The sequence below is a fragment of the Phyllobates terribilis genome, unplaced genomic scaffold (genome assembly GCF_046119375.1).
Source record: "Phyllobates terribilis strain yellow unplaced genomic scaffold, ASM4611937v1 Scaffold_9__5_contigs__length_417890890, whole genome shotgun sequence".
NCBI classification, from domain to species: domain Eukaryota; kingdom Metazoa; phylum Chordata; class Amphibia; order Anura; family Dendrobatidae; genus Phyllobates; species Phyllobates terribilis.
In genome coordinates, this window is record NW_027362769.1 from 90,484,216 (window position 1) to 90,496,936 (window position 12,721).

General features: G+C 40.7%; 1 protein-coding gene across 1 annotated transcript in view; it reads left to right on the plus strand.

The window, feature by feature from the left end:
- Positions 1–12,721, plus strand: part of LOC141161300 (uncharacterized) — a 40,216-nt gene that overhangs the window by 18,539 nt on the left and 8,956 nt on the right. The window contains exon 4 of the mRNA XM_073646113.1: positions 3,794–5,537. Coding sequence (XP_073502214.1) covers positions 4,547–5,537 — 991 coding nt within the window. The 5' untranslated portion in view covers positions 3,794–4,546. The remainder of the gene's footprint in view (positions 1–3,793; positions 5,538–12,721) is intronic.

The window sequence follows — 12,721 nt, forward strand, 5'->3', positions numbered from 1 at the left end:
GGGTGTTCCCAAAACCTCGACTCCAGTCTCTTTGACAGCCTAGAAAGGAGAAAATCCAGTAGGAGATCCCAGAAAACAATGCAGCTTTGTTCAAGACATATTGAAAAGTCCATATGCAGAGTAGAGAGCCTCGGTGACTATGCATTTTGCTAGAATACCTTTGTCAAAAACAATTATGCAGTTATGTTCGGATCTGCTGCTATAAAGCATACTTGTAATAAGTGGTTGGCTCCAATCAGACAAATTGTAACTTCATTCCCAATTATTAAATTAGAGCTAAGATACTGACCTAAAATGATACTTTCAAGAGAAGACTATAAGGGGTATATAAAGACAATGAATAGATGTTAAGCATGTGTGACTCAGCTCCATTCAAGATTGGGCTCTGCAGAGCCTAATTCTTAGGAGCTCCAGAGGACCCAACATTCAGACCCTCAGCAATCAGTACAGTTACCACCTATTCTATGGATACAGGATCAGTTACTGTTTTGGGAATAACCCATTAATTAAAACCACCAATCCTTTATGTCATTCTCAAGATGAAGGGGACTCTAACTTACCGATGACAACTTGCTGGACAAGCCAGAAACAGAGCTACTTTAGCTTCAGTCCTGGCCATTTTAAATGTTTGGATGCCAATGTTGATATAGACTGCGGAATCTAAGTGGCTAACAGAGTGACGGGATTTAATCTTTATGGCATAGCCAAGCTCCCTCCTCAATGAAATAATTTGTATTGATGCATCTGTAGCTTGTGATCCAAACAATCAGTACTTTTATCTCCTATGACGATTACCATAAAAAAATTGTGGCAGTATTTCTGGGTTTTTTTTTTTTTTTGTTCTTTCAGCCTATAACAGATAGAATAAAAAGATAGCAAAAAGACATACGTTCCCTATAATGGTACCAATGAAGAAAAGAACTAACAAAAAACAAGTCACCATACAGATCAAGATTGCTCTCAGAATATGGCAATAAAAAAACACATTTTTATAAAAAGTTTATACATTTGATATTGTCATAATCGCATTGACCGGTAGCATACCACACAAGAAAAGTAAAAAAATCAATGTTGGAATTTCGTTCATTCCACCTCCCAAAAAAGGGGAATAAATAGGCTCCAATAAGACGTTTATTCTCCAGTGTTACCCTTGACATTGTTAACAATTCCCATAAAAAAATAACCCATAACACAGCTCTGTCAATGCTTAAATAAATATGGCAACAGAAATAATGAAACAATATATACAGTAAGACAGTAAGTTTAGAATTTGCTGTCCTGAACCACGTGACATTTATACCGCAGTGAATACTATACAAATGAAACAAAAAAAGCAATGGTGGATTTGCTATATTTTCCCATCTATTCCACCAAAATAATAAGTTTATCAATGCATTGAAAGTATTTCAAGAGGGTGACATTTCCAGGAAAAACCCTCAATCTAGCCCAGTTGGGATAATGTTATGGGGCTGTCTTTTAGGAATTGGTCTAGGCCACTTAGTTCCAGTGAAGGGAAATCTTAAAGGGTGGTACAATACCTATAATGCCTTTTATAAACACCTATCTTTAAGCCCTAACCACTTTTGTAATTTGCTTTATTAAAAAATTCCTACCATTCTCCCTTTAAAAGTATTCCCCATATCTGCTATTTTTCTTTACTTCCTGTGACGCTTCATTTGAGGGGTGTCTTAAATTGGATGTCACAGGAGGATGACCCTTCAGCCATTTACCTACAGCTTCCATCACCCCTCACAAACCAAGAAACAGGACGTCATCAGAGAGCGGCGCTGTGATCACTTACCGCAGCTTTGTCATTACTGTCCCTTGGTGACATCTTGTTTCAGGTGGGTGATGGAGAGGTGACTGCAGCTTCAATGGTCACTGACACACTTCACTTGTGCCAGCTGCCACAGTCCCTCCTTCTATCACCGCTGTCTCTTTCCCTGAAATGAGACATCATCAAGGGGTGATGATAGAAGCAGAGTGAGTGAGAGTAGTGCTGCCCCACAGCTTTTATCACTACCCTTAAACAAATCATTATCAGGGTCGCCACTGCTGTCACCCACCCAGCTTCTATCACTATCCCCTGTAATAATTAATTTGAGGGAGGTGATAGAAGTTCTGGGGTGGCTCTGCTGTCACTCACCCTGCTTTCATCACCGCCCCCTGAAGACATCTCATTTCAGGGAAAGAGATAGTGGTGATAGGGACTGCGGTTGCGACCACTGAAACTGCGGTCACTTTTCCATCTACCTCCCAAAACAGAATGTCATAAGGGAATGGCAGTGACAGAAACTGTGATAATCACCTCCCCCTGATGACGTTCTGTTTCAGAAAGGTTGATGGAAACTGCGGAGAAGTGACTGCAGCCTCCTGTGATGTCCGGTTTGAGACTCTCCTCAAACGAAATGTCACAGGAGGTAAAGAAAAAAAGAAACAGATATTTTGGATGGCTGCATAGGTAGAGCAGCAGGGAATTTTATAATAAATCAAATTACAATTTATTATTAAAATAGATATTTATAGATGGCCTTATAGGCATTGGGCTACCCTTTTAATGCTTCAGCATACCGAGACATTTTGGACAATTGTATGCTTCCAACTTTGTAGGAACAGTTTGAAGAAGGCCCATTTCTGTTCCAGCATGACCTTGCACATTGCACAAAGAAAGGAGCATAAATGAATGGTTGGGAGAGTTTGGGGAGGAAGAACAAAATCCCTGATCCACAGAGCCCTAATCTCAACCCCATCCAACACCTTTGGGATGAACTGAAACAAAGACTGTGAGCCTGGCCCTCTCATCCAACATCAATCTCTGACCTCACAAATGTAGCTTGTGTATGAAGAAGAAAAGGGACAAAACAAGGTGTTCCTTTGTGTAATATTGCCGGTTGGACTAATATACTGTAGGAATTATAAATATTCACTTACCTTGGAGGTTATGCTTATCTTCATAGCATATGCATATACAGTATATGGATTACTGCCACATGCTCCATTGCTGAAGTTCGCTTTGGCATTGCGGGTAACTGGACATCTCAGAGGAAAAAAATTGCAGAGTTTTACTGGCACTTTCACCCGAGTCAATAAATAAATTCCAACTTTTCGAAGAAAATTAAATTAAAACCGTTCTATTTTCCATTTACGGTAATAAATATGGTTCAAAATTGTGTTATACACAACTCCACATCTTTTCCCTCTGTGATGTCCGGACTGCTAACATTACCAGTGCTTTTATGAATGAATGGCCAAAGATTCCACCAAACACCAAATCTTTTAATAAGCCTTCCCAGAACAGTGGAAGCTGTTATACAGTAGGTATAAAGGGACCAACTCTATATTTATGCCTACGGATCTAGAACGTGAGGTCATAAACTCTCCTGCAGGTGTAATGCAGGTGTAATGTGTAGGTGTCTCAATATTTTTAGGTGTCTCAATACTTTTAGGTGTCTCAATACTTTTATCCATAAAGTGTATATTGTGTGATAAGGAATAATATTTAGGCCATTTGACTGTATTGAAATTAATGTGAAAGTATGGGGAGATGTAATAAGCAGAATGAATCGGATAAGTGCTAAATTTGCCTTCGACAACCAATTGGTTCACTGCTTTAACTCTCCAAAAAGTTTTTGAAAAATTCAAGGAGCAATCTGGCTGGTTGCATCACTTTTGATACATCTCCTTCAATTTTTTTGCTTGTCTTTATGATTGTGATAACTAATGTAATGCAATCTGAACATTATACTACATATGTTTTGTACTAACTTGTATTTTTGCTTGTTTGTATTTTCAGACTTGAAGTAAAATCTTGATATAGACAACTTGAAAGAAGATTGTTCATCCACATTAATATCAACATATAACCAATCAGAAAAGTCTGTATGCATTAATAACTGAGGGATACATTACTGTATTATTCTTTCGACTATAGAAATTAAATAAATGGATGACGTTGTGGTTGATTGATTTATTGATTAATTACAGAAGTGTCTTTTATGGGTAATTTATTTGTGCTGTGTTTTGGTTATTTTTGCCACAGAAATTTGAATAAAAAAACTATTCTTTTGTAAATCAATGGAAAACTGCTGTGGTTTATGTTAGGGGAAATTTAGCATGAAACAACCACTTTGTTCAATTTGTCTAAATTTTTATCTAAGGGCTCATGCAGACGTCCTTGGATTTCAGTCTGATCTTGGACCGCAAAGCCGCATGTCTCCCGACCCAAGTGTGACAGCCTTATAGAAAGTCATGCTCAGGTCGGGAGAGCTGGGGCCAGTCCGTGCATTAGCGGTCCATTCTCAGACCGATTGGCATGGGCGTCTGCAGGAGTCCTTAGTCTTAGATATTTTATTAGGCTTAAAAGTCCAAACTACTTTGCTACTTTACATATTGAGTCTGCTATTGCTGGGGGCTTAGCCTCAAGACCAGGAGCTGCAAATTGGGTGACCCAGATTATTCTACACATCGAGAGACGGAAAAACCTTGCAGAATCGTCAACAGATAAGAACTGTGTTTAAGACTTTAAAATCTAAATTGCTGGATCATTATGGACTTTTATGTGACCAATAGAGAGAAATTTAGATTATCTCTGATCAATACAGCCCTTAGTAAAGACTCTAAAGATGGCGACAGATGCATATATAATAATCCAACTATGCTGAATGATATAGATCAAAAAAGGTTACATGGACTGTTTTTGAACTTAGAAAATAATAGCAAAATAGAAATAACTAATCACGTAGACATGATGTTTTTAGAACATTACATTAAGGATAACATAATACCCAGGGGATTGAGAATGAATCTCAACTCATCCTTTCCTCAGGATATTGTTTTTACTGAAAGATGGGAGAGGTGTATTTCTGATTGCTCAACAACACTGATCAGATTGTTGATTGATAAAAGGAATACTCTGGATATGCATGCTTTAGAAACATTAGCTAAAATTAAAGGGGATTTGGAGTTCTTTTCTTCATCTGCGGAATATTTTGCCACAGATAATGAGGTAAAACTAAGACTGGCCAAGTTTGAAAATGATTTAATAAATAAAAAAGCAAAAAAATATGAAAGAGATATAAAAGACTCTAAAAAAGAAAAAATCCAATCACCACTTCAAATTTCACCTGTTCCCATCATCTCTATGCAGAGAACAACTAGGGATAATCCATCATCCCCTATTCTAAGCAATGATACTGATAACCATACAAAACAAGTGAATAGTTTTCAAAAACAGTTTTTTATGAATAAAAAACAACAAGCAATATATGAGACGCATAAAAAGAAGTTATCCATTAACAATAATTACAAGAAAAATACTGCATTTAATTCTAATTTGGAAAAAAATAATGACCTTATAATAGAGGGAATGTGTATGGAAATTACTCCTCCCTCCATATTGATTACTGATCCACCTATTTTATCCACACAAGCAGCAGATGTAGAATTTATTGCTAATCCGCCTACTATTTCCACACAAGTAGCAGATATTGATGAACTGAACTTCACATTACATATTAATACACAGGAGATATCCCATAGTGGATCTAATATCTCAGAGCTTTCTAGTGCAATACAGATTCCTATTGCTGGGGAGTCATCTAGTCAGATCCCGATAGCGGATACACTGAATATTTTAAATCAAGGGAGACCTTCTGATAAAACAAGTGGTATAAACCACATAAAACCCCCTATAAACAGAATGATATCCTTGGAATTATCTCCGATTTTGAATGAAAATAGTATCTTGATAAATCCTCAAACACAGAATGCAGTTGCATCTCAAACTAATAAAACGAAAATTACACATTTTCTTCACGTGGTCCCCGGACGTTGTCCAAAACGAAAAAGAAATTTAGGGGATGTAGAGGGAGTGGAAAAACCCGAGGCCTCAACAACAAAAATAGTCCAAATGCCGAAATTGAGACACAATCCAAATATAAAGAAAATGAAATCTTGCCAATGAACCAGAATACAAATTCCCTGCAGATAGAAACCCCTATCGGTTGTGGTGGTATTTTTAATATTTCTAGCTATGTGCTATCTGAAGCTGAACGATCCTTGTTAGGTCGAGGATTATCTTTCTGTCCAGCTGTCCCATTTAATAATTTCACTTTGTTCTGTGATTTACATGAATTTATAAGGAAATTGACACTAAAAAGACATTTTCTATTGGAAGATAAGAGAAAATCACATCCTATTAGTTCATGCTCAACAGTATCCCCCTCCATTCAAGAATCTAATATACCAGGCCCCCCATTACTGGACCCTTTCACTCATGTAAATGTGAAGGGGAAAAATAATTTTTATCCATTACATCATAAAGGTTCACACTTTGAAACTTTCCAAAAATTAATTTTGAGGGACCTTAGGACATTCCCCCCCAATTTCTAAAAAAGTGAATAACTTGAGCTACCAGGAGAAATGTGCATTAAAAACCCTTCAGGATAATAAAGAAATAATTATAAAGAGAGCAGATAAGGGAGGGGGGACTGTGATAATGAACAGAGGCTGGTACATCAAGGAGGGCCTCAGAATCTTAGACGACTCAAACTACTACGTGAAATTAAAAGCAGACCCATCTGTAACCATTTTTTTGGAGTACAAAGGACTTGTAGCAGGGGCCTCTACAGCTGGCTTCCTCAATAAAAAAGAAAAATCCTTTTTAGACATTAAAAAATTCAAAGTCCCTTATTTTTATTTTTTACCCAAAATTCATAAAGATAAATTTAATCCTTCTGGACGTCCTATTATTTCTGGTATTAATTCTATCACATCCACCTTATCCCACTATATTGATCTTTTTTTACAGAAGTACGTTTTATCCCTAGATTCTCATTTAAAGGATTCCACACATTTAATTAGACTATTGAGAGAATTACCCCCTCTTCCAGGCTGTCTTCTTATTACACTCGATATAAGCTCTCTTTATTCCAATATCACACATGTATTGGGTTTACAGGCAATTAAAAAATTCCTAGATGAGGACCCTAACTTACAAGATCCTCAAAAAAACTTTTATTGAGGGGTATAACTTTCATTCTTGAGAACAATGTATTTTCTTTTGAGTGGGTGATGTATCGGCAGCTGAGGGGCTGCGCGATGGGGACGAGGTTTGCCCCCAGTTATGCAAATCTATATATGGGGGCATTCGAGTCTATTCACATCGCGCAATCCCTCGGCGCCGATAAATCCATCGTTATGTACCGCTGCTTTATAGATGATCTGTTTATCATATGGAGGGGAAATACTGTGGAGGCTGCCAAATTTATTGATGAATTAAACTCTTAACGACTGGAGTCTTTCCTTTACCGCTACCATATCTGAGAGTAATATTCAATATCTTGACCTTCAGATAAATATAGACAATTCAGGTAAAATATCCACATCTACCCACTTAAAGGAAGTGGATGTAAATAGCTATCTTGAATTTGACAGTGGCCATCTACCCAGCTGGATTAGAAATATTCCATACGGTCAATATTGGCGTGTCAGAAAAAATTGTACACATGATTCGGATTTTTTTCTGGAATCTAAGGTTTTACAAAAACGTTTTAGAGCTAAGGGATACCCCCAGAAATGATTAAAGGATGCTTTCTCCAAAACTAGATCCCTATCACAGAACTTGTGTATCAACAAATCCAAGAATACCAGCCAAGAGCCAAACAACGATTTCAGTTTAAATCTGATTACTACTTATGGTAAACCTACGCAAGTGTTATCCAGTTTATTAAAAAAATACTGGTTCATTTTAAGTAATGATCCAATATTAACTGGTCATTTACCGGAATTTTCTCATGTCATATATCGGAGGAGTAAAAATCTAGGAAACTATATAGCCCCTAGCAATACAACAATTGGTAGAAGACCGAACCATTTAAATTCAGCTCCTAGTAGCAATAATGGATGTTATAAATGTAACGTCCCTAAATGCTTATGCTGTCAATCCATTGATAACGGAGCTAAAACATTCGTCTCTGCGGTCACTGGAGAGATATATCCCATTCGCTTTAGACTTACATGTCAGTCCTCATATGTGATCTGTCTGCTCCAGTGCACCTGCGGCCTGCAATACATTGGCCACACTATCCAGGAAATGCACTCCAGATTAAATAAACATCGCCAAAATATTAGAAATGGCTTTCCCCTACATAGTGTTTCTAATCATTTCTTAAAAGAACATCAAAAAAATCCTAATAACCTAAAACTAACTATCATTGATAATATAGTTGATACACACCCTGATAGACTAAATCGTCTCATTACACGTGAAAATTATTGGATTTTCAAAATGGAAACCTTGTCTCCTGAAGGTTTGAACCTTAATATAGAGAAGACAACTTTTTAAATAATTGTTTTTATATTTTAGCAAATGTATTATATATATCTTTTATATGGGGGAGGAGGGGGGAGGAGAGAGAGAAGGAGGGAAGAGGGGAAAGGAGAGAGGGAGGGGAGGAGGGAGGAGAGAAAGAAAAGAGAAAAAATATTTTTTTTTATTTTTTTTTCTCTTTCCTTTCTTCATCTACTTTTCCCTAATTATAATGATAGAAACTGATTGTAATTTTATAACTTTATATTTATACATTGTTTTATGTTGTATGTAAAAATTATTATTTTTTTTTTATAATATAAAATATAGGGTGGTAGATAACAATATATCCTATTAAGTATTATGATTATAGGATTCACAAGTTTTTATACAGCGAATCCTTTTTATAAGAACCCTATATGCTTCATTAGGCATTAATTTATAACAATCCTTTTTACTCTATTGAGCATATATGAACTCAAGGGGTTAATATAGAGGTATTACTCTGTATCTGGCCCCGCCCCTTTTAAGTAATTGTATACCTAGTCAAATGTATATAAGGATCAATTGTTTGCTGCTTGTCACACCTGATGAAGGTGGCTGTGTCCACCGAAACACGTTGTGTGTATTAATAAATGAGTCCTTTTAATATTTTTGCCCTGTTATTGGCGCTCTGGTACCGCTATTCACATTTACTGATTGTCCTTTTCCCCCTGTTGGGGTGCGGTACAGCTGCCTTTAATCTATTGTTCTTTCATCTGTGGGAGCAATTTAATCAGAATTACTACCCTGGTTTTCCAAGCTGCGCTGCCCTAACCCCTCCGGAACGCTGCCGGGGGTGTTGGTGAAGCTGGGCGTCTATCTCGGCGTTACATGCTACTAACCTGACCACGTGATCCACCACCGAGAGATCAGGATCTGTGAACGCCGCTGGAAATAGATGACAGCCACCAACAGAGCGGAGCTTGTGGAGCTTTACACTGGGGTTGTGCAGAGGTGCACAACTTCACAAGGTTAGTAGCCATCCCCACACCCCTCTAACAATTGCAATACTGAGTCACCCATTGCACCTTGTTCTCTCCTCTCTTTACAAACTACTTTGCTTAACACAATTGCAGGTTGATATCAGAAACAAAAGTTGCGGATAAATGGTGACTTTGGCAGCAATACAGGTCAAGTGTAGTGTTGAGCCACCCCCGTAGTGTTCGAGTTCGGTTCGGTTCGTCGAACACCCGTGTGTTCGCCGAACTGTTCGTCGAACTGTTCGTCGAACACCTTCGAACACCGTTAAAACCAATGGCAGGCAAACAAAAACACATAGAAAACACCTTCAAAGGTGTCCAAAAGCTGACAAACTGCTCAGAAGACACAACTAACACATGGAAAAGTGACAAGTACATATAGTCATGCAAAAAGAAAAGAGGTGGAGGAGTAAAAGGAGGGGGAGACACAGATATAGGCATGTCATGCCCTTCTAAAATCCAAAAAGTGAGAAGCCGACACGTTCAGTCCGCTCCTGCCCGTGCCACCTCCGTGTTGCCGGGTTTGTGCCAGAGCCGTGGTGAACCCTGACGGCCAGCCCCCCTCTCCCAATACTGGTGCCTGTCCGCTGGTGGGTCGAGCGAGCCCCCCTGTGGTGGAGGCAGCTCTAAGTTTTTTAATTTAAATTGTCTCTCTAATTTGAATGAATACACTTTAAATCCATTTACAAGGATCTATTGGAGGGCAAGTCTCATGCCAGCAGCCGCGTAATTCCAGCTCCAGTAGCGTCCACTAAAGCTGCTGCAGTTAAAAAGCTTTTATAAGGATCGAGCTCGGCTGTCCACCGCAAGGCATCCTACTGCCAGTCCCAGCCCCTATGCCTTGGGGTGCCTCCTGATGCTCTTCACTGAGTATCCCGTGGTCCCGAAGCATTTCCTTTGAAAAAATTAAGTGTCCAAACTACAGGTGGTGTAGCTTGCTTAACAGCCGGGATAATCCGCTGACTAGCAGACACTGCTACTAGGCACAAAGTATTTCCTGGGCTAGATGCAGTTAAAAATTTGTAATTAGATACTCTCGTTGGATGCTGAGAAAGCATTCCATAGAGTCTCCTGGCACGCCATATATGATTCTCTTAAAAAGCTTGGGGTAGGGGTCTAGGGGACCCTTTTATAGCCAAAATCACGGCCCTGTATCACAATACGTCACCTAGGCTGAAGATAAATGGAACTGTAGCACCCTGAGGGCTCGGTTGCTACAGAGGTATTGCACCTCACCCAGAGGTGTGATATCTCACTCTCAGGTAAGGATGGAGTGTGGATCAGGACCCGACACCTGCATGCATTACACCACATTGCCGTGGGGCAGGGCGACCAATATGCCTCTGAGATGGGCACGACAGTCCCTGTCCCTGTCTGGAGTGGGGGGAGGGAACACTGAGGAAGGGGAACCCTGTAGTGCAGGAGCAGGGAGGAAGCAGTTCCTGGGTGCATTGAGAAGGGAGTATAAAAGGTGGGCACCATCTTAGTTCAGTGCAGAGAAGTCTGAGCAGAAGTGGCAGGGAACAGGGGCTCTGCATGAGCTCTGCTCCGGAGGCGGGCCTAGTAACAGAGGCCCAGGCCTGGAAGAGGGAGAAGGAAGGAAGAGGAGCGGAGAAGGCTCCAGGAACGAGGAATGAAGGGATCCCAGGGGTGCGGACGGGCGAGTCGCCACCGCACGCCCGAATCCACCTGCGTGGAGGGGTCAGGCCAAAGGGGGAGACCGGTCCCCAAAACTAGTGGAGGCAGGAAACGACCCTCAGCTAGAAACCGGAGGCTGTGACATTTTATGTGGCGCAGCCCCTCGCTACACCCGCTAGGAAGGCACCACATAGGGTCAGGGAAACTGGCGCCAAGTTTACCAAGAGGAGGCCCGAGGCAGCCGGACAGAAGGGTTGGTAAGAAAGGCCAGACAAAGGACACACAAAGGGGGTCCTGTGAAGCGCTCCAAAGTTATCTGGGAGTTGTCTGAGCCCCTCACCTGGTGAGCACAGTACGACGTGGGCAGCCGTTACCTGCAGACGTGGTCTGGATAATAAGAACTGTGAGTAAAGGCCCTGGACTGCATCACTGACTCCGTGTCGTTACTGCTGCTGCCCTGCACCATCACCCCCATCCTCCGCATACACTGCCCTGAGGCTATACTCCTCCCGTGGGGAGTTATGCTACGCTCTGCTGCACCCACAACACCAGCCTCAGCGGTCTGCCCTGCAGCGGCGGTTCACTCTGACCGCAATCCACGGGTGGCGTAGTCGGACATTTAAACATCAAAACCACATAAATAGTTCCGCCACTGGTTTGACCACCCTGAGCCACGGAACCGGGTCGCCGCCACGAAGACTACAACCACCAGCATCCACCAAAAAGGGTCCGGCTCCGGGTGTCCCAAGGCCCAGGGGGTGCATCAGAACATTTTCATCACCTTTCACAATCACCAATGGGACAAGGCAGGGATGTCCTCTGTCCCCTCTCTTATACATCCTAGTGACGGAGCACCTGCTCTCATCAATTCGCCATAACCCCAATATTAGGTGGATTGAGGTGGGAGGCACCGAGTACAAGTGCTCTCTATTTGCTGATGATGTCCTAGTATATATCACTCAATCACATATATCCATCCATGCTGTTATGGCTGAAATAGATCACTTTGTTACATGGTCAAATTTTAAAATCAATGCAGCGAAGTCTGAGGCCCTCGATGTCTCCCTCCCCAAATCCATATAGGATTCCATCCAGTCCAACTTTCCCTTTGCCTGGCCCTCACAGGGTATCAAATACTTAGGAATTCCTATTCATAGAGACCTCTCCCATCTATGTTATCTTAATTTTGGGCCCTTTATTGAACAGCTCCATACAGACCACGGTTGGCAAGTTAGAACTGTAAGATTCACTACGTGAACCACTGGTGTTTTGTGGAAAAGCACATGTACACTGTGTTCCAAATTATTATGCAAAAAGTGTTTAGGAGTGATAAGGGAAGAATTTGTTTGTTTGTCAGTTAAACTCATTGATGGTGATGTGTGTCAGGGCTCTTTATATCACTGTAAGCAATTGCAGACACCTGTGCTAATTAGTTTGGCAGGTGTGTCCAATGAAAGGCAAGACTACTTAAGAAGGCTGTCTCACATTATTAAGCAGCCTACATTTTCTGCCAAAATGGGAAAGAAAAAGGATGTGTCGGCTGCTGAGAAGCAACAAATTGTGGAGTGTTTAGGTCAAGGCATGACTACAATCAACATTGTGCGATGATCAGGATGAAGTGTCTTGGCAATCAAGAAGTATGTAGCTGATTCACAGTACACACGTGTGCGTGTTGATAAGGGCAAATTGAGGACTCTTTCCTACAGGCAATTACGTCAGGTTAAAAGAGCAGCGGCAAAAAAGCCTTGTCATA